The 21,378-nt window shown below is 43.2% G+C and overlaps 1 protein-coding gene and 1 long non-coding RNA gene across 3 annotated transcripts in view; one reads left to right on the top strand and one right to left on the bottom strand.

Moving 5' to 3' along the window:
• CYFIP2 (cytoplasmic FMR1 interacting protein 2) overlaps window positions 1–21,378 on the bottom strand; it is a 137,431-nt gene that overhangs the window by 60,026 nt on the left and 56,027 nt on the right. For both annotated transcript variants that reach the window (XM_077468404.1, XM_077468405.1), the window contains exons 3-7: window positions 20,727–20,894; window positions 12,619–12,708; window positions 12,300–12,377; window positions 3,891–3,992; window positions 483–664 (exon numbers count right to left, since the gene is read on the bottom strand). In XM_077468404.1, the coding sequence (XP_077324530.1) occupies window positions 483–664; window positions 3,891–3,992; window positions 12,300–12,377; window positions 12,619–12,708; window positions 20,727–20,843 (569 nt within the window). In that variant the 5' untranslated portion in view covers window positions 20,844–20,894. The remainder of the gene's footprint in view (window positions 1–482; window positions 665–3,890; window positions 3,993–12,299; window positions 12,378–12,618; window positions 12,709–20,726; window positions 20,895–21,378) is intronic.
• The window catches only part of LOC143960116 (uncharacterized), an 84,017-nt gene that overhangs the window by 39,377 nt on the left and 23,262 nt on the right, over window positions 1–21,378 (top strand). The window lies entirely within an intron of this gene.

Here is a 21,378-nt window from a genome sequence, read left to right as displayed (position 1 = left end):
TCCCCTGACAGGTCTTTACTGCTGTACATGAACATGTCCATTACGAGACTTCACCAGAAAACTTTTTTTTTCTTTTCATTTTGGCTAGAGTAAGGGAGGGTTATAACCTCTGTCAAAGTTCCTTCCCTCTGTGTCCCATTGGAGAGATATCCCTTCACTTTCTATCCCAAAGCCAAAACAGGAAGTGATAGGAAGTCCATCCAAAATGAGGAAATCCTGGTTGTCACCAGGGTCAAATGAACTAGTATCCCAAGTAGAATCGTTCCCCTCTATTACTGTTATTGGGACAAACCAAAATGTCAGATTTTTCACTTTTGTTGATAACGGTAAACATGGCAAATAGAGAAGGTGAATCTCCCTAATGGGGACACAGATAGCAATAAAACCCTCTCCACTCTTCCCAAAACGAAAAAAAATGCTGGGACAGAAGAAAGAAACTGACAAAAATCCTCATGACAACTGTTATTATCAGGGTTCCTTACCGTTTATAAGCAGAGTGGTCATTCTTCACACTGCACTTCATGTTTTTTAGCTCATCTAGTACAGCGAACATGTTGATGAACTTCCCCAGGGTGAGCAAGTAGGCTTCCGACACGAAATCCTTCCTGCGCTCAGCGTGACAGAGGCGCTTCACCTCATTGCAGAACCTCTCTATGGCTTTACGCTGAAAGTGATTATGGTTGACAGCTAGTACATTGTGCTCAGAAGAAGAGGTGGTTTATAAAGTATACTTAGATCCATTATGGATGGTCCTGTTCCCCTACGTGTTATGACTGTTGACCGATTTTGATTTCTCTCTCCATACCTTTCTCTTTCAGTAGAAATGCTGCTTCCTGTCTTCCTCCTCCAGTACTCTGTGCTGCCAGAGCTGAGTAATAGCCACACCCCTCAGCATAAGCATCCTAAGGCCCCATTCACACCTGAGCGTATCGTTTTCAGGCAAAAAATCGCACAATTATACAGCGTTTAGCCGCAATTTTGTGCAGGGCTAAAGGTCACCAATGTAAAAAGAAGAAAAACGCCCAAATCTGCTCGATTCGAGCGACAAAAAAGGGTCTAGAACTTGTTTGAGCTTCAGGCGTTCGGCTTCAGGCGACTTGGAGTGGAGATGTGAACCATCTCCATAGAGAATAATGGATTTTTTCCCCTCCAGCGTTTTGTAGCTTCAGGCTTCAAGCTACAAAACGCCCAGGTGTGAATGGGGCCTAAAGACTTGCTTTGCAGAGAAAAGGAGATGGGAGTATCTTACCAGGACTGATACATTAAAGCTGATCTCCAGGCTCCTTCAGAAAAAATGAAAAGTCAGAAGCTACAAATACTGTAGCTGCTTTTAATATTAGGATACTTACCTTCCCACATATCCAGCAGTGTCTTCACCTGAGCTGATTTTTCAATTGACTCTTGGGTGCTGCCGCCGCCATCTCGGGTAAGGGAAACCGGCAGTGAAGCCTTGTGGCTTCACAGCCAATTCCTTACTGCGTATGCACGAAGCTTCGTGAATGGCCTGGTGGCAAGGGAAGAAGGAGGGGGCCAAACTTCCAGATGACTTTGCCACAGCGAATTCAGCCAAGAGTGGGAGCGGGTACCTGTCAAAACCAGGTACTCACTCCCCCCTGAAAGGTGCCAAATGTGGCAGCGGAGGGGGGGAGGAGGCAAATAAGCGGAGCTTGCCCTTTTGGGTGGAGTTCTGCTTTAATGAGTGCACTGGGTCTGCTATCAATTGACCTGCAAAGTCAAATACAGACATCTGGTACCACTGCTATAACAGGAAAGAGGACCTAAGTCTATGAAAATGGAAATTAGTGCAATGTCTGACTGCAAATCTATTTTGTGACCTCAGTTGGGCTTTAAGGCAAAAGAAAGTGTATTGATTATACAAAAAGAATATAAACAGAATGATATTTTGCAAATGTATAACTTTACTTGTCAAATATTTAGGTATAGTATTTGCTGACTTAGCTGACCAAACATGGGCTTTATAAGACATATACTATGAACTGTGAACAGGACATGGTATAATGCATTGCCATCTCACATCTTGTGCTCCTACAGGGTATGAGTTCTGCCTGCTGCCCGGTGTCCTGTCGGGAATTTGTCCCCCGTCGGATAGTGTCCGCTGTGTACTGTGCCTGCACAGTACACAGGACAAGCAGATTCTGAAAATAGCCGAAGATGAACGGCGCCTGCGCTGTGAGTCCAGGTTCAAGCCCCACCATCCAAGTGGACATAGAGTTAGAATAAAAATAGCCAAGCGAAGCGAGGGCGTGCCCGAAGCGTGGTAAGCGAAGCTAGCCCGCGAGGGGCCCTCTAATATGTGCAGCTTGAATGGTGGGGCTTGCACCTGGATTCACGGCGCAGGCACCGTTCATCTTCGGAGATTTTTCGAATCTCCTTCTGCTCCATGCTGCGCCTGTTTTTCGATGCCCGTACTCTATATGTCCCAACATCGGCTGTAGGGAGTTTTCTTTGGTTTCATACTAGGACAGACAGAACAAGGTAGAAGTCTAGCAAACCCAGTAAAGCTAAGGACCTGCAAATGTTTAAGGTACTTTAAAATGTCGGCATGGCAAATAGGCTAAATCATTTGGTGAACTGCTAATGTTTTCTAGAAAACATTGCTACAATGCTAAAGCCATAAATTTACCAATTTCTTGCTTTCTCCCAGAGCCAGACTAATGCAGGCCATACACGGTCGAATTTCGAACAAATTTTCTTTTCAAAGTCAGAAAGTTTTTTTTTTTTTTTTTTTGTGATACGATGACGCCACCATTGATTTTCGAAATTCGGCCGACCAAGCCCTCAATATCACCCCATGTTGCTACATAAAATAATTTTCGTGGTCGGGAATCTTCTTTTCTCTCCATAAATTTTCTTTTCTTATTACATTTCTCGCACGATTCTCCTATCATTGATTAGAAAATCGTTCGTTTTTCAAAAAATTTCCAACATGTCCGATTCCTCAAATTTGATTTCCGCACGAAAATTGGCCATTGCTGCAGGACACTAATGTTGCGAAATTCGTCCGAAAATTCTTTTTCGAAATTCGAACCGTGTATGGCCGGCATAAGCAGGGCTTTAGGAGTGCTTCAGGGAAGACCTACAGCCTCTTGCCAGTCATTCTGTGTGACATAATCTTTTTAGGACTCAAAGCCTTTGCCCCAGAGCTTCCAGGAGACTTAGCACAGGTGGATCAGGGAACAAAATGTAATTTTGAATGGTTAGGGATAAGCACAGCATATGTAAACCCAATCACTAAAATCTCATATAAGCTTTAACATGTTAATGCCATTTTAATTTTGCAGTTTCAATATTTTTTAATCTAAAACTCATCGGAAAAAAAAAAACCTGGCGATCCTACTAAGGTATGTCTTTGTTCAGACATTTCATGTTATACAACACATTAAAACACATTACGCAGACATTGCCCAATATGGTCACCATCAGGGAACCCACCCTGAGATATGCAGACATCTCTGCAGTGTAGGTACACAGGAAGTGGTTGCTAAGAGGCTGCATAAGATTAGCAGAACTGAAATGTAACATATGATGAAAAAAAGGCGACAAGTGCATTTAGGAAAAAATGGCAGTTGTTTTTTGTTTCAGTTTTTTTAGAAAAGCAAGGGGGAGATTTGTTAATACTGGAGCACTCAGAATCTGGTGCAGCTGTGCATGGAAGCCAATCAGCTAACTAACTTCAGCTTGTTCAATTAGACTTTAGCAATAAAACCTGGAAGCTGTTTGGTTTCTGTACAGAGCTGCACCAGATTTTGCATGCTCCAACTTTAGTAAATCCCCCGTAAATGTCATCCAATTAGGATTTACATCTGCTTCAGATAAACCACTGGTGCACCAATTCCCAGAAAAGACAAAGATAAGAAAACACAATTTACCTGGAAGTACATAAACTTCATTAGTTTTGTGACTTCCGGTTCTAGAACCTCCACCGTCTTCTCATAAATCTCCACACGGTTAGGCTGTTCATTGCACTTCACCTAAAAAGACACATAATACACAGGTATTTATAAAGTGTATGTAAACCCTTACCTTGTTAAACAGCCTATGTAGTTTAAAACAGAAATAAGTGTGGGTGCAGACTGCAGAGGGCTGTGTCAGAGGGGGGGGGGGGGGGCAGAGAAACAGTAGCACACTGATCTTCCAGTGAAGTGCTGTGGGGGAGGTTGTTAGCGCAAGTCTGATCATTGGAGTGCAGACAGCAGATGTGCTCCTAAGTAGAATGCAAATAAGAAAACTGACCACACTGGGAGGGATGTGGTTTCATGCCTAGTGTGGCCAATTTGAAAAAGGGAAAAACAGGGGAACTGGCAAGATCATCAGGTATTTCACAGAAAGGAAGCAATGCAAAGAAAACAGAATGCACTTTAATATAAAAACATGGTGCAACAGACAGATATCAGGAAAATGTTGGGGTAACACATTCTTTATAACTTTATCTATTCTTCCCGGGTTAGTGTCAAAGTCAGAGTGAAGCTGCCATCATAATATATATATATATATATATATATATATATATATATATATATATATATATATATATATATATACACATACACATATAAATACACACACACACACACAGTTGTGCTCATAAGTTTACATACCCTGGGAGAATTTATGATTTCTTGGCCATTTTTTAGAGAATATGAATGATAACACAAAATCTTTTCTTCCACTCACCCTGATCAAAATTTTACACACCCCAGTTCTTAATACAGTGTATTTCCCCATTTAACATCAATGACAGCATGACATTTTTTGTGGTATTTGTGGATGAGGCTCTTTACCTTCTCAGATGGTAAAGCTGCCCATTCCTCTTGGCAAAAAGCCTCCAGTTCCTGTAAATTCTTGGGCTGTCTTTCATGAACTGCACGTTTGAGATCTCCCCAGAGTGGCTCAATGATATTGAGGTCAGGAGACTGAGATGGCCACTCCAGAACCTTCACTTTATTCTGCTGTAGCCAATGACAGGTCAACTTGGCCTTGTGTTTTGGATCATTGTCATTTTGGAATGTCAGAGTACGTCCCATGCGCAGCTTCCTGGCTGATGAATGCAACTGTTCCTCCGGTATTTTTTGATAACATACTGCATTCATCTTGCCATCAATATTGACCTAATTGCCTGTGCCTTTGTAGCTCACACATCCCAAAACATCAGTGACCCACCTCTGTGTTTCACAGTAGGGATGGTGGACCTTTCATCATAGGCCTTGCTGACTCCTCTGCAAATGAAGCGTTTATGGTTGTGGCCAAAAAGCTCAATTTTGGTCTCAGGCTTGTCTCTGTGCTGTTTGGCGTATTGTAAGCAGGATACTTTGTGGCAATTGAATAGTAATGGCTTTCTTTTGGCGACTCGACCATATAGCCCATCTTTCTTCAAGTGCCTCCTTATTGTGCATCTTGAAACAGCCACACCACATGTTTTCAGAGAGTCCGGTATTTCACCTGAAGTTATTTGTGGGTTTTTCTTTGCAGGGGTCTTCAGCCCCCGGCCCACTACCAGGTCATTGCGTCTCTGCAGCCAGGCCGTGGATGCGGCATGAGAGAGCAGGGTGGGGGAGAGAGGCGGGCGGGCGGGTGAGACAGCCCAACACATTTGCTGCAGACCACTGCACAGAGGCTTGCCTCTGTGCTAAATGAACCAGTGCCACCAATGCAGTGACAGTCCACATCTAGTGGCACTGGCAGGCAGCGCGGCAAGTGGCATTCATCTGGTGATAGGCAGTGTGGCAATCATCTGGTGGCAGGCAGTGTGCCAAGTGGCATTCATCTGGTAGCAGGCAGCATGGCAAGTGACATTCCTCATCTGGTGACAGGGAATGTGGCAAGTGGTATTCCTCATCTGGTGGCAGGCAGCGTGGCATTCCTCATCTGGTGGCAAGTGACATTCCTCATCTGGTGGCAGACAAACGTGGCAAGCGGCATTCCTCATCTGGTGGCAGGCAGTGTGGCATTCCTCATCTGGTAGCAGGCGACATGGCAAGTGACATTCTTCATCTGGTGGCAGGCGACGTGACAAGTGGTATTGCTCATCTGTTGGCAGGGGACGTGGCAAGCAGAGATGACATCTGTCTGCACCCACCCCTCACCACCGGGCCCACATCACTGTTCCCTGCCCTCACTCAAGAACGACCACTGCACAGAGGCCTGCCTCTGTGCAAAATGAACCAGTGCCACCAATGCAGTGACAGTCCACATCTAGTGGCACTGGCAGGCAGCGCGGCAAGTGGCATTCATCTGGTGATAGGCAGTGTGGCAATCATCTGGTGGCAGGCAGTGTGCCAAGTGGCATTCATCTGGTAGCAGGCAGCATGGCAAGTGACATTCCTCATCTGGTGACAGGGAATGTGGCAGGTGGCATTCCTCATCTGGTGGCAGGCAGCGTGGCATTCCTCATCTGGTGGCAAGTGACATTCCTCATCTGGTGGCAGACAACGTGGCAAGCGGCATTCCTCATCTGGTGGCAGGCAGTGTGGCATTCCTCATCTGGTATCAGGCGACATGGCAAGTGACATTCTTCATCTGGTGGCAGGCGACGTAAAAAGTGGTATTGCTCATCTGTTGGCAGGGGACGTGGAAAGCAGAGATGACATCTGTCTGCACCCACCCCTCACCACCGGGCCCACATCACTGTTCCCTGCCCTCACTCAAGAACGACCACTGCACAGAGGCCTGCCTCTGTGCTAAAAGAACCAGTGCCACCAATGCAGTGACATTCCACATTTGGTGGCACTGGCAGGCAGTGTGGCAAGTGCCATTCATCTGGTGGCAGGCAGCATGGCAATTGGCATTCATCTGGTGGAGTTCATCTGGTGGCAGGCAGCGTGGCAAGTGGCATTAATCTGGTGGCAGGCAGTATGGAAAATGGCATTAATCTGGTGGCAGGCAGCGTGGCAAGCGGCATTCCTCATCTGGTGGCAGGCAGTGTGGCATTCCTCATCTGGTGGCAGGCGACATGGCAAGTGACATTCATCTGGTGGCAGGCAGCGTGGCAAGTGATATTCCTCATCTGGTGGCAGGCAAAGTGGCAAGTGGCATTCATCTGGTGGCAGGCAGCATGGCAAGTGGCATTCCTCATCTGGTGGCGGGGATGTGGCAAGTGACATTCCGCATCTGGTGGCAGGCAGAGTGGCAAGTGAAAAGCTGCATCTGGTGGCAGACGACGTGGCAAGTGACATGCTCGGGGCTCCTACTGATTCTGCATTATGGTGATTTGAACTATTTCATTTTATATTACAATGTAATAATAGAAATAATGCACTTCAATCATCCTGACACCATAAAAACCATGGTGCCATGATGATTGAAGCTCCAACACCAGCTATTGCTCCCTTTAAATTGCCCGCAAAAAATGACTGCCCTTGGGCATATACAGTGTGGTGGCCAGTGCAGCAATGGGTGGTTGCCACACCACTTATGTCTGATAGTGGTTAGATCACATTTCATTTCAGCAAAGAAGGGGGAAGTTTAGGCTTAGCACAGAAGCCTTTCCTCACTAGCTTACGTGGGGAAAAAAACAATATTAATCAGACAAGTGTTTTCTCCCTTTCCTCTCCTATAGGTCTCAGCTGGTAGTGCCAACCCAGCAAAAGTTTTAAAGCAAAATAACAGCAAAAAAAAATTATATTATTGCACCACCTGTACATCCCCTGTTAGCCGAGCCTGTACTGCAATACCCATCTTAGACCCACTGCTGCCCCCTCCACCAATAGATGTCACCAGTCTTTCTGTTTGAAAGATGGTCTTTGTCATTCAACCTACTTCCTCTGAACCCAGGCTGGGGGTATGTGTCATTAAGGCAGCCTGGCCATACAGTACAATGACATTAAATTGCACCCACACATCAATAAATTAGTACTGTTCTGTGCAGAAGTAAGCGCCACCCACTGCCGCAGAGAGGAGAATGGACCTGTCATGTAAATGGTTCAGGTTTCAGGGGGTTTCATGTGCAAGATCTCTTCAGCAAGGTGGAGATGGACTTTAGGAATAGCCGTTTATAATAGTTTTTAAGCTTTTAAGTGTTTTTACAGCTGAAAAACGACTCCTAAAACCCACTATTCCTGGGTTTTATTTTCCAGACAAAAAACGCCCCTGCTAAAAAACGCTGATGACAGCCTATGGGGTAAATTTACCAAGAGAAATATTGCATGAATTTTGAGTTAAAATAACTCATGTGGTATTAATCACAAAAGTAGCCAATTCACTAAAAATACAAGCGTTATTTACTGAATGCATTAAATATTTATGTTTTGCGATATTTAGCACTTCAATTTTGCGTTATTTTTTCCCCAATTTTTTTTTTTTCAGGCTAACACTGCACCAGAAGGCACACTTATTAGGCGCAATATTGTGAAACTATGAAAACATTCTGTGTGCTTTCATACACAAAACAATCTCCTTCTGATGAAATGTTACAATTTATTTTCATTCCTGAGCTCAGAGGAGAACTTTTTCTAACTGATACATTGTATACTTTTCACTTCCTGGACAGTGTAGAGTTCCTCAAATTGTTATTTTGTGCTTTTCTAAAATACTGCCAGCAAACACCAGGTGATAAAAAACGAATGTGTATGTTTTTAAGTGAATTGACTTCAATGATTTATCGCATGTTCTTTTGCGGTATTCATCTCACAGTTTTAACAAATGGGTGGTATTTAGCTCACATTCAATATTTTACTTTGATGAAGTGATTCTTTTTTTATCTCATGCGATATTTCTGAAAAATTGGTCAAATGACCTTCATATGACATGCAGTAACCTTTCGTGAATTGAGCCCTATGTGTGCATGGATACATAGGATAATATGCTGGGGAGTTTACTGGCTGCAGAAAAAAGCTCCTGAAGCCAAAAACAGCAACTATAAAAACATCCAGTGTGCATGAGGCCTTAAGACTCTCTGTATAAAACTCCCTCCAAAGGTATAAGGATAGAAGAATTTCTTATAGCATAGAAATGTGTCCTAATGTAACCCCTGATGATGTCAGATGCAACTGACGAAACGCTTTGGGTGGAGCTTCTGTCACATGTCACTTACGGTACTTAGAGCGCAGGTGGAGCGCGCAGCTGCAGTTTCGGTTTCTATTTACATACTCAGATATGCCTGTCTTTATCTTTTGAATGTAAGTATTTGAAACCTTTTAAATAAATACTTTTTATGACATACTACCATATGAGGAATTCTTCTATCCTTATCCCTGGCGAGGGAATTTCATAAAGAGATTCTTAACCACTTAAGGACTGCCCCATGTACATATACTGTGGCAGAGCAGCCCTTAAGCGCATAATCATGCATCTGTAAGTGATCCTCGTATACGGCTCTGGGGTGTGCGCGCGTGCCACCGGAGTGGTGTTCCCGCTGTGATTGGACACAGCGGGACCCAATCAACGGGTCTGTTGGCCGTGATGGCCACCTGCGATCATTCACTGGAGAGACAGAACAGAGGTCTGCCTATGTAAACAAGCAGACCGTCATTCTGTCAGACAGGAAGCGAGAGATCTGTGATTCCTCCTAATCAGGAACATAGGTGTCTTTCTTCCTTGAGTCAGTCCATCCCCCACACAATAAGAAAGCACTCCCACTGGCCCACATGTGCCATTATGGTAAATACAATGTTGGTTACACAACTATACTTTGATTAGATTGTGATAAGCCTGAAGATGGTGCATTTAGAAATTACATTCCTACCTTACAAGCAGGTGTTCTCAAATAACCAGATTACTGGCAATATAGTCTGGGGTTTGCTGGATGAAAAACTGAAGAGATAAATGGCTCTCTATATGTATTGAAGCAGGGTATACATACATAGCACCCTCCTAACTCCTAATAGTTGAGACAAACTTAGTTTTTTGGCTCCTCTGTAGCAGTCGAGCAGTGTTCAACTGCTTTAGGCTGTTCTGGGTTCTGCTGGTGCAGGCTCAACTGCTTTCCCCTGATTTCTAGAAGACTTTAAAATTTAGTGGGTGGAAGAGGTGGACCCACACTTGCATATTCATACCACCTCAGCCCACTACTGGCCACTCTCCCTGCCAGGGATTGGGTTCAAATAGGCTGTGGCCTGTAAAAGCAGGATCCTTGTTCCTATGGAAGAACACCCTCTCGGCTGAAAGCTGCAGCTTAGAAGAGGCCATTTGGGTCCCAGGTCTGGCTAGAACTAGGAGACCCATGCCCAGAGTTACTGAAGAGCAGTACAAGAAGACTGCAGAGGATTTGACCTGGAGGCATCCTGGTACTGCAAGTAAGCATTAAAGTACACAGGGTACAGCGAGTACAAGCCTAAAACAGCCCAGAGACTGTCTTTTCACTTTTTTTTGAGAGCTCACTCCAGTTTGCTGACTCAGGTTTTACCTTTGCAAAGGGGTCTTCTAAGTTGTAGCTCACTAGAGACTGAATACAATAGGGTGGTTGCACCTTGAAGAGACAGTACAGTCATAAGTGTTCCTCATTATCTTTCTGCTAGTCTTGAGTCTCCCAAAGCTCATCCATACCCTACCCAAGGTGAACCAGCAAATAAACTACAAAATAACATACACTGCCTGCTTTCCGAGTTGAATTACTGCTGTGTGGTGCTTGGCTGCCATGTGCTACACACATAAATAATTTTCATTCACCCTAACTGATGGAAGAATGTCCCACTGCAGCTACTGTATTCTGCCAGCTGATGCCAGTGCCTGCCAGGTACCAGAACATCGGCTGCATCTAATTTGATGCAGCCGCTGTCTAGCCATCAATTTGTCGCCAGGCTTTTTTAATTGAAATATGTTGAGTGGAAGGCTTCCAACAGGGCCACCTACAAAACAATTATCAGTTCTCGAAGAACCGGACAAAATTTGTATATTACGTGTATACAGCTTTAAGTTTTCATTTGAAATCCTGATTTCAACATACCTTATGTGGATCCCACAATTTGGAAGATATAGCTGCAGGTATGCAGGGGAGTATCTGCCATGAGGCAAACCAAGTGTTTGCCTTGGGTGGCATTTTACAGGGGGGGTAGCACCCTCCCCAGGCAGAAGGGGTACTATAGAGGAGTCCTCTTGCTGAGAACTGCAGAGAACAGGGGTGGACTGAGTCGCTGATCTCATGCCCCAAGAAAGGCCGCCGCAGAGGCGGCTGAGACCCGTAGCTGGCTCCACCGTTGGCTCTAATGCCCACTGGTTGCTAGGGTGGCACCACCTGGTGTCTAGCAACCAGTGACATCACGTCATATCCCCACCCTAATGCAGAGGGAGGCCAAGGCCCCAGCATTCAAAGCAGAGGCGTATTCCTTCCTCCTCCTCCTCTGCTTTCCACCCACCTCCTCCATCTCCATGGTCTTCTCTGGCATGCTCTGAGGGAAAGGAACACCGAAAACTCTGAGGTGAGGCTGCAACCATGTGTGCAGTGTCATGAGGGAGCCAGGGCAGAGTCAGAGACCTATACAAAGAGGAGGGGTTCATCCTGGGACTTGTATTTCTTCACTTTTGGGGGACGCGACTCCCTCAAAAGTTAAAGGCTACAGGTCCCAGCATGAACCCCTCAGAGCAAGCAAGCTGGACAGTGCTGCCAATCAGTGCCCATCAGTGCTGCCTATGAGTGCCCATCCGTGCTACCTATTAGTGCCCATCCCTGCTACCTATTAGTGCCCATCCGTGCCACCTATCAGTGCCGTCTATTAGTGCCCATCAGTGCCCCCTATTAGTGCCCATCAGTGAAAACTAAAACTAAAATGACATTTTAGTCAAAGGACTAAAATACGACTAAGGCTAAAATGGTATTTTAGTCAAAAGACTATGACTAAAACTAAATTGAACTTGTATCACAACGGCTAAATCTTTGTCTGTAGTGCATGTTCAAAACTTAATACCATGAATAATACACGTTATTAGAATTTTACTCCAGGGAGTATATAATGTTTGGCAGTTCTAAAGAAATAATGCATTAAAATGTAACTAAACCCATTAGATTTTAGTCAACAAAAATGTACTGGAGATTTTATTTGACTAAAATACGACTAAAACTAAAACAACTCAGATGACTAAAATTAAAATGGCATTTTAGTCAAAAGACTATAACTAAAACTAAATTGAAATTTGATGTAAAAATTAACACTGCTCATCAGACCCTGAGACGAGAACAGCAGCTGGGGTGGGACAAATTTAGATTTTTTGCCTAGGGCAGCACAAAACCAAACTACACCACTGCAGGTGTGCATTGCTGTCTACCTGATTGCTGCATGTAGGGTCACATCAAACCAATGAAATCATATATTTCTGACCAGTCACATGCAAAACAGATTTTTTTTTACCTGTGGAATGGCTCTAGAGCAGCTCCTCCATGTGTACAGCATGACTGCGTACTCTTGGCCTTCTTCAAGCATCTCATTCTGCAGCATAAACATTTTATGTCATGTTATTTGATGTGATTTTATTAATATATAATGTATATAACACATGTGTAATATACAGTTAGTTGACAGGCCACTGTTAGCTTCTTAAAAAATAGTGGCATTGGGTTGTCTATGCTTCATTTAAAGTACACCTGCCATGGCAGAAATATAGATGTGCCAATACTGGCCTCATTCTAAAAGTGCATTCACATTTAGACTGAAATTAGAAGTCACTTACCATGCTGGAATGGACTGTAGCTTGTTCAATGTACCTGGCTATACCAGTTACAAACGCATTCCGATCCTCGAAATTGGTATCAAAGTTAGCCTGTAGGAATTAAGAAAAATAACAACTTGAACTCACCCTAGGAACTCCTGTAAACTTTATCTAGGTGGCTCTCTGATTGGTTTTCTACAGAAACCTCAGTAATTTCATCAAAGTTTCTATAAATCAAGCTTTGGATAGAGTAGGGTTGGACTTTCATTTTGGCCTAGGTCCCTGAGGAGACTTAGCCTCTCTGTTTGTCCTGGTTACTACTGTCACCGGAAAAGTTTGAGTTGTCACTGGAATAAGAGATGAGGGGAAATCTTCCAATGGGACAGCTCTTCCACTGACAACTGTCTATGAGATGATTTCATGCTTAAATGAGAGGAAGTTAAAGAAAATCTCCTCACTAGAGACACAGGCAAAAAAAAAAAAAAAAAAGTTTTTCTTTTATCCATTCCTTAATCTGTCCAAAACTGATAAATAAATGTTCAAATGATATACAGTACAGAAATTGCTTCACTTTGCAACCCAGTCAGCTTGCCCAGATGTTTCCTCTGGCTTTCACCCCAACATGCTTCACACCTGTAGAGCAGAACTCAAACCCAAAAATTGTCTTTAAACCATATATCAAGGCAAAAAAAACAAAACAAACCATATTTCATTCATTTCTGCAATACATGCACATCCCCCCATGTTTTATCCCTTTGAAACACTGCAAGCCTACTTACTTTCTGTTGCATTACAAAGAACATAGACCTCTCCACATCTGTTTCCCCCTCCTCATCTCAATAACCTGTCCTTGTGCACAGCAAGTTATCATTTCACCAGATTTCTGACATGATCTACAGGTATTTTCTTTTACTTTTCACCAAATGTGGAAGTAAAAGAAAATCCCACATTTTAGGATGTCCTCAGAACACAAATAGTTGGTATATTATATTTTTTATATGATATATTTATATCACTGCATATATAATATTATTTATATAATATTTATTATTATATTAGTTGGCCTTTTCCTCCAATTGTCATGTCTAACCTTGTTTCTTTCTTGATCTCATTCCTTGCAACTTATCTTCTTTCATCCCTGCTGACTTTTAATTTAGTATTTTCTGCTGCCATTTGCCCATCCTCCGAAAAGTCATAGTCCTAAAATCAAAACACTTTTTGGACCCTTTGGCCTTCTCAAGCAGACATTGGCTCCTTGGACTTCTCAAGCAGACATTGGCTCCTTGGCCTTCTCAAGCAGACATTGGCTCCTTGGCCTTCTCAAGCAGACATTGGCTCCTTTGCCTTCTCAAGCAGACATTGGCTCCCTGGTCTTCTCAAGCAGACATTCGCTTCTTGGCCTTCTCAAGCAGACATTCGCTTCTTGGCCTTCTCAAGCAGACATTGGCTCCTTGGCCTTCTCAAGCAGACATTGGCTCCTTGGCCTTCTCAAGCAGACATTGGCTCCTTGGCCTTCTCAAACAGACATTGGCTCCTTGGCCTTCTCAAGCAGACATTGGCTCCTTGGCCTTCTCAAGCAGACAATGGCTCCCTGGCCTTCTCAAGCAGACATTGGCTTCTTGGCCTTCTCAAGCAGACATTGGCTTCTTGGCCTTCTCAAGCAGACATTGGCTCCTTGGCCTTCTCAAGCAGACATTGGCTCCTTGGCCTTCTCAAGCAGACATTGGCTCCTTGGCCTTCTCAAGCAGACATTGGCTCCTTGGCCTTCTCAAGCAGACATTGGCTCCTTGGCCTTCTCAAGCAGACATTGGCTCCTTGGCCTTCTCAAGCTGACATCTTGTATTACATCTTTACTTGTTATTCAAACATTTCGAAAAGAACATTCACTCAGAACTGGCTGTCTCTCCCTCTCTCAGCTAATTTCAACTCATTTCCCGTTAGATCATCTACAACAAGGATTTCACACTTACCGAAACTAAGTGATTGGGTATTCTTTGCAAAGTGAAACTTCACCGCGTTCACTAAGCATTGGGGCAACTTCTCTTGCAAAGTGAACAGCCTATTTGCCTTTAGTAAATCAACTCTATAGTATCTATAATTTCCTCACTATCTTCTCTCCAACTCCTAGTGTACCACAAGGCTCTATCCTTAGAGCCCTACTCGTCTTCACATTTTTCTTGGTAGTATATTTGCTTACAGCAATACTTTAACAGTACATGCAAATAATACTCAAATGTATTATTCAGATCTTGTTCTCACTTCCTTGTTACTTTGTGTTCCCGATTGTCTGACTGTCTTCTTCTCCTGCTTCCTTAAATGTAATGTCAATATTTTTTGAACATTTCAGTTAGCTTCCTTGACTTAAATATCTGTCACTGCTGGTAGGACACCAATAACTCTAGATCTCCAAGTGCATTGATAAGGATCATATTTTCTTTTGTTTTCACATTTAAGCTACATTCACACCTAAGCAGAGAGCGATTTTCAGGCGTTTTTGAGTGTTTTGCCATTCATATTTGGAAGCGCATTCCAAGTGTTTTGCATGTGTATTCAAACTTCAGGTGTTTTGTTTGAGGAAATGGAAAGCACTAAGTGGAGGAGACCAGTTCTTACAGGCTAAAAATGCCTTGACTATGCCTGAAGAAATGTTCAAAAACACTAGATTTGAGTGTTTTTGGACCTTCCAATTAAAGTCTATGGGGCCAAGAATGCCGAGATCTGCCTCAAAAGTAGCTCATGTAATTTTTGGAGTTTCAGTCTTTTGGAGCTTTGGAGTATTTGGTGCTTTAGGCTGGGTTCACACTGCTGTGCGGAGCGGCTCAGGGCAGTTCCTGCTCTGCGTTTCGGGGAAAAATCAGGCCCCAAACCTGAAACGAACCAGAAGACGCACAAGACAATTCTAAAAACCGCTCCACTGGGGCTGTATAAACTGGCTCCATTGAGAGCCGGTCACACTCTGATGTGTGAATTGGATGCAGGAGACCCACATCCAATTCGCACTAGTGTAAACTCAGCCTTAAGCTACAAAATGCTCAGATGTGGATGGGGCCTTAGACTTTACAATCACAAACAAACCCTATGTCTCCAACTTAAAGTAGATTTGACCTTAGAGAAATCTAGGTATGCAATTGCTGACCTTCTTAATATGTTTGAAGCTTGGCTGCCTGAGATGATAAAAGTCAGATGGCATCACCTGAATACTTGTATCATTATCTCTGTTTGAAAGTATTGATGGCCTGCATGACAGCCAGATAAGCAGTATTTTAGGAGGGTGGTTGAGCAATGGCAACCTTCTTGTTTTTCTCATGACAGATTTCCTTCAAAAAATTTTATCTGTTCTTTCCTGGCATGTAATGCATCTAAAGTATTAATGCATGTGCTCATCTGATTATTGAAAGAGTCTCCTCAGTGATCAACTGATGAACAACATGGAATCACTTCAATCCATCCAAAACTCTTTTGTTCCAACCACTACTCCTTTTGCTTATCAAACACTGCTCTATCTATCAGTAATCTGCAGTGCTCTTTCTACTCCGGCTCTTTTCTAAATATTTCCTCACCGATTTCTCCTGATTACTACTCTATGCCCAGTCTCTGCTTTGCATACAATCTTCTTCTCCATTTAAGCCACCTTCACACACTCACCTTAAGAAAAATGCACATACCTCCTTCTGTTCAAGGAGATGGGCAGCCTCAATGACCAATGTAATGAGTGAAGTGAGGTAGAAAGGGAAACTAGTGCTTGACTTTCAGCCCATTAAGGGGGGTTTCTTACATGTTCAACCTAGTGCATTACATTAATGCATAGTTTGGAATTCAGCAGGGGCATACATAAAGGGGCCACAGGTGTCACCATTGCGAGCCAGCCCCATGCTCTAGGAAGCTCCCATGTGGCCTCAAGTATGCCTGTATAGGAGGGCGGTGGCATGTAGAGGAACCACTCCTTTTATTTAACTGCTGAATGCCCATTTTTCCTTCACTCCCTCCTGTAGACATTCAGCGGCTGCAGGAGGGAAATGGAGGGCATCGGCTCCCATAGCTTCCCAATCTCTGTCCTGCTGTCCTGGCCCCTGTGTGCATCCCTGGTCCCACTGCCGATTTTCCTCCTCCCGGGGGCTGCTGCAGGGTATCTGTCATTTACTAGCCCCTTCCTTGTCTGAATGAAAAGAGTCAGTGATCAATACTTTTAATTCATTCATAGCTGGGGCATGAATCTCTGTACAGAGCTATTCCTGATCATTCATTCTGTGCAGCTGAATCTGTCCTCAGTCCCTTTCTCTGTCTCAAAAGTAAGACATCAGAGGTCTGGTTAGACCCCTGATATTTTACCAAAGCTCCCCAATGGGGGTCCTGAAAAATATGTATAAAATTATAAAAAAAATACAATTGTAAAAAAATGTATAAATAAATAAAATGGCAAAAAAATTATAAATAAATAAGACAAATAAAATTAAAAAACTACTGACACCAGTGGCAGAACGGCAAGGGTCACAAAGGTTGCATTTGCGACTGGGCTCTGATGTTCCACCACCGTGGGGGGACCCCAAGATGGCAGGAGGGTGGCCTGCTGCTGGACTGTAATAAAGGGTCCCACAATGGAAGTAAAGGGCCCCCCAGCATCAATGCGAAGAGCACTGGTTGGGGCCAGGGGACACTTCATGTTTTTTGGCACTGGGGCCCTGAAGGTTCTAGTTACGCTTCTGAAATTAAGTCCCACACTTTGACTTTGTGATGTATAGCACTAATGCCTATGCGTTTATGTACATTGTGTTAAGACTGATAGAGCAATAAAATAAATGGGTTACAAACACACTACAACAATCCAAAAAATGGACATGCAGCATTTTTTCTGATGCGGCACACAACAAAGTGTGGTCATATGTTACTGTGCATGGTGGTGCACTGCTAAATATGTGTGTCAGTGGTTCATTGGGTTAGCACATGGCTCTCCAAACTGTGCCCTGTGGGCCGAAAGTGGCCTTTACCTGCCTTATCTGGTTCTTGGGGCACTTCCACTGACACCAACAATGAGACACCATTCCTTTAGCTGACACCAACAGTGGGGCACTATTCCTCCCACTAATAACAATGATGGGATTCCCCCTCCTACTGACCACAGGCGTTAGGTAATTTTTTGTCCCAATGATGATGGGACATTTTCTACCCCTACCGGCCACCCTAAAGGCTGAAGGACAGTAAACCGTTTAGAAAGTTTAAAGACCCCTGGGTTAGCGTGTAGAGGTGCCACTGAAAATAAATGTAATGAGTTAATGCCTGTAACATACATTGTTATACGTTGTGCTAAAATGCACATTAACACAATGCATTGCACTGGAGGTGTGAATGGGCCCTGAATGAAATGTCATGAGTTGCATATACAGTGGAACCTTGGATCCGTTCCAGGAGAATGATTGTAATCCAAAGCACTCGCCTATCAAAGCGAGTTTCCCCATATAGGTCAATGGAACAGAAGATAATTTGTTCCGCATTGACTTCTATTGCATACAATACCGCATGTGGCCTGAGGTGGGGGGGGCACCGGAGAGCCTCAGAAATACTTGAGGACAGCTTGGCTGAACTCAGAAGCCCTCGGAAAGGCTCGGAAACACTGGGGAACGTAGTATTTCCGAGTGTCTGAGTATTTACGAGTGATTCAGCGTATTTCCGCTCAGAACCTTTCCAAGTGTCACCGGCGCCCCCGCACCTCTGGTCAAATGCGGTACTGCACACCCCATTAGCTTGAATTCTGCTAGTTTTGCAAGACAACACTCGCGAACTGAGTCAGGATTTAAAAAAAAAAGTTGCTCGCCTTTCAAAATGCTTGTTAACCGCCTTACTCATTAACCACAGTTCCACTGTAATAGTTTCCCAGGATTTCAGGGTTTCTGAAGATCTCAAGAGGGTTTAAAAATATGCAGGTACCCCAGGGCGTATACAACCGATTTATGTCAGTTTAGGTTACCGATTGTTTTACTTCAAGAGCAGCTTTTTCGCCTATTCACGTCTTTAATCAATCATCTATCCCAGTTAAAGTCACTGGAAGTGATGTAACGCGTAGGATACGGACACCGGAAGTGACGCTCGCACCAGAGCGGTCGATCTGAACTGTTTTCCTGCTAATGCTGCCTATTTACCCCATTTCGTTTGTGAGTAATTTTAACCTTTTAATAAAGTAGTGATTTTTAAAAACATACTACACTATGGTTGCTCTTATACTTATTCTCTGAGCTATATTGGAACATCTTGCTGGAGTATATTGTGACGGAGATCTGAGAGTGACCCCCTGAGGCCCCCCCCTTCCACCCCCTTTCCTGGGACTTCTGGTATATCCAAGAGGAGGCTGCATATACGCTATATTTTATATAGCGGGAAGGTAATTACCCAGTGTGCACACTTATGCGTGGAATCACTTATGTGGAGGAAGAACCTCTGAGATATTTCCCAGCACAGAATCACTTTAGATGTTTATGTGACATCATCACGGGACTGTGTTCACGTCATTAACAGCTGGATATAGTCCAATTTTTTGCACTCAGCACTTTCTGTTTATGGAGTTTTTTTCTATAGTTCGATTATTATATGTTTTTTATTAATATTTTGTGTTACACTAAGCACTTTGTTTGCATTTTTTGCACTTTATTTTTGCTTGCTTGCATTTTTTGCACTGTAGTTTTGCATTTTTTGCACTTTATTATTGTCACTAGTTTACGCTTACGTAGCCAGTAACTGTTTATATTTCAGTCACTTTGGTTTTGCTATGATGCACTCAGCACTTTCTGTCATAGAAGTCTGATTTATAGTTAGACCACTATATGTGGTTTTGCACTTAGCACTATTTTTATATCATAGAGATATAAGTTGCACTTGGGATTGTGACAGTTATTATTGTGTACACACTGTTGCAGGCACTATTAATAGAAGAATTTCTACATTAGGATAAGAGTTCTCCCTTACTACTTTACCATACTAGTTTGAATAGATACCATCTGACATATCTCCATCTGAATAATTAGCTCTATAACATTTTCGTGTAAGGTCCCATTTTTTTTGGAAGCGCAGCACCACCATTTTTTCTTTTACGCCTTTAATCTTACTTCATATTTTCTAGATTTTGGGCTCCTCTAAGCAGAACATTCTGTGTCGCATCTTGCAACTGCTGTATAGGTTTTGCTAAATAACTGCATAAGTATCATTTCAATCCTATTTATGTATTTGCACTATATATTTGCACAATCCTACTTTGCTTTTGCACATGGCTGAACTCTACCTGAATTCTGTCTGCCTAAGCCCCTCCATTATTTTTCCTTTAAAAATATTAAAGTGACAAACCATCTGTATAGGAAACATACATACAAATGTCCTTGTGTGTGCTCTTTGCATCCTCTCTTAAGCCCCATACACACTATCAGTTCTGCTGAGTTTTTCCTTCAGATTTACCAAAACCATGTAGTGCAAGGGCCTGCCTGATTGTATACAAATTGAAACTCCTGAGGTTTGACCTCATATTATATGGTTTTGGTAAATCTGAAGGAAGAACTCAGCAGAAAAACTAATAGTGTGTATGGGGCTTTATACTAGCAGCCAACAAATACTATCCATGAGATCCTGGTACTTTAGCCACTGCGGAGGAGCAGCTCTTGCAAGCAACGTTGACTATTTTTAATCCTTAGTTTGATAGCATTAGTAAATCGAGAGGAAAGTATATCACATTTACTTGTTTTAAACTTTTTTTTTTACATTTCTTCAGTTACTTCCTGGTTTCTAGGCCTAGGCTTGTGATGTCATACATCCCAGAAGTCTTCAGGAGGGGTTTTCTCAGCTAAGCACACCCTCCTGCCTGCATACCCGAGCTAAAGGCAGATGGATTCCAGGAAGTAAATACTACATGAATCATCTGCCCTTACTCAGGATGGCCACAGCTAGTGTTTTCTCAACAAAATAAAGCATGGAGACATGGATGGAAGGGGGAGCTTGCTTCAAATATTAAAAAGGAATTAAACAGTGTTTTTGGTTTGTCGTGTTTAGATACAATGAAGAAAGAATAATTATAAAGGCCCTTTATCAAAAAAAAAATGCTGATTATGAAAGGAAAAAACGTGAAGCACTGCAGCTCTGTGACAAGATGGTACCTGGTACATTATGGAGGACGGAGGAGGTTCGATGCATGGCTGCTGGTCAGGGAGTGGCAACTCCTCCAATAGGTCCACGTTAGATAACGCATCTTCCAGCGTCACGTGGGTGGTCATGCTGAGTAAATCCGGTAGCACCAGTCTCCAGGGATTTTGTGACAATCTTATCTAAATAAGGAAGAAAAACACAAAATATGTAATATACACTTATGACACATCTTGTACATTCCTCATCCCAGAGAAGGGCTTTTAAGTTGAACGCCAGGCAGATATAATTGGCACAAAATGTTGCCTTGTATTCATTATTACATCATTAACTTTATTTTTACATGCAAACAGTTTAAGTCCCTTACTTTTACTTGGTATCAGCCTCTCGTAACCCAATATACAGCACATCTAAGAGTGGGGGAGGCAGAAGCAGCACAAGGAGCAAAATAGTTTATGTGCTGCAGTGCGTGGAGCATGCTGATAGGAGGTGAGAGCGGAGAGCGAAAGGGATGAGCTCATCAGTGTGCTGCTTCTTCTTTCATTCTCCAGTCGCAGGCTGGGGGAAGGACAAGACCTGTACGTTTTTCTCAGTTGCAGACAGGGCAGCACTGTGCAGAGGTTTGTAAATCTTGGGTATGGATGGACAGAAATACAAATTCTTTGG

The sequence above is a fragment of the Lithobates pipiens genome, unplaced genomic scaffold (genome assembly GCF_037356315.1).
Source record: "Lithobates pipiens isolate NorthernLeopardFrog02 unplaced genomic scaffold, aLitPip1_a1.2 Scaffold_8, whole genome shotgun sequence".
Classification (NCBI taxonomy): domain Eukaryota; kingdom Metazoa; phylum Chordata; class Amphibia; order Anura; family Ranidae; genus Lithobates; species Lithobates pipiens.
The sequence above is the reverse complement of the archived record's forward strand: the minus strand, read 5'-3'. Positions and strand labels throughout refer to the sequence as shown.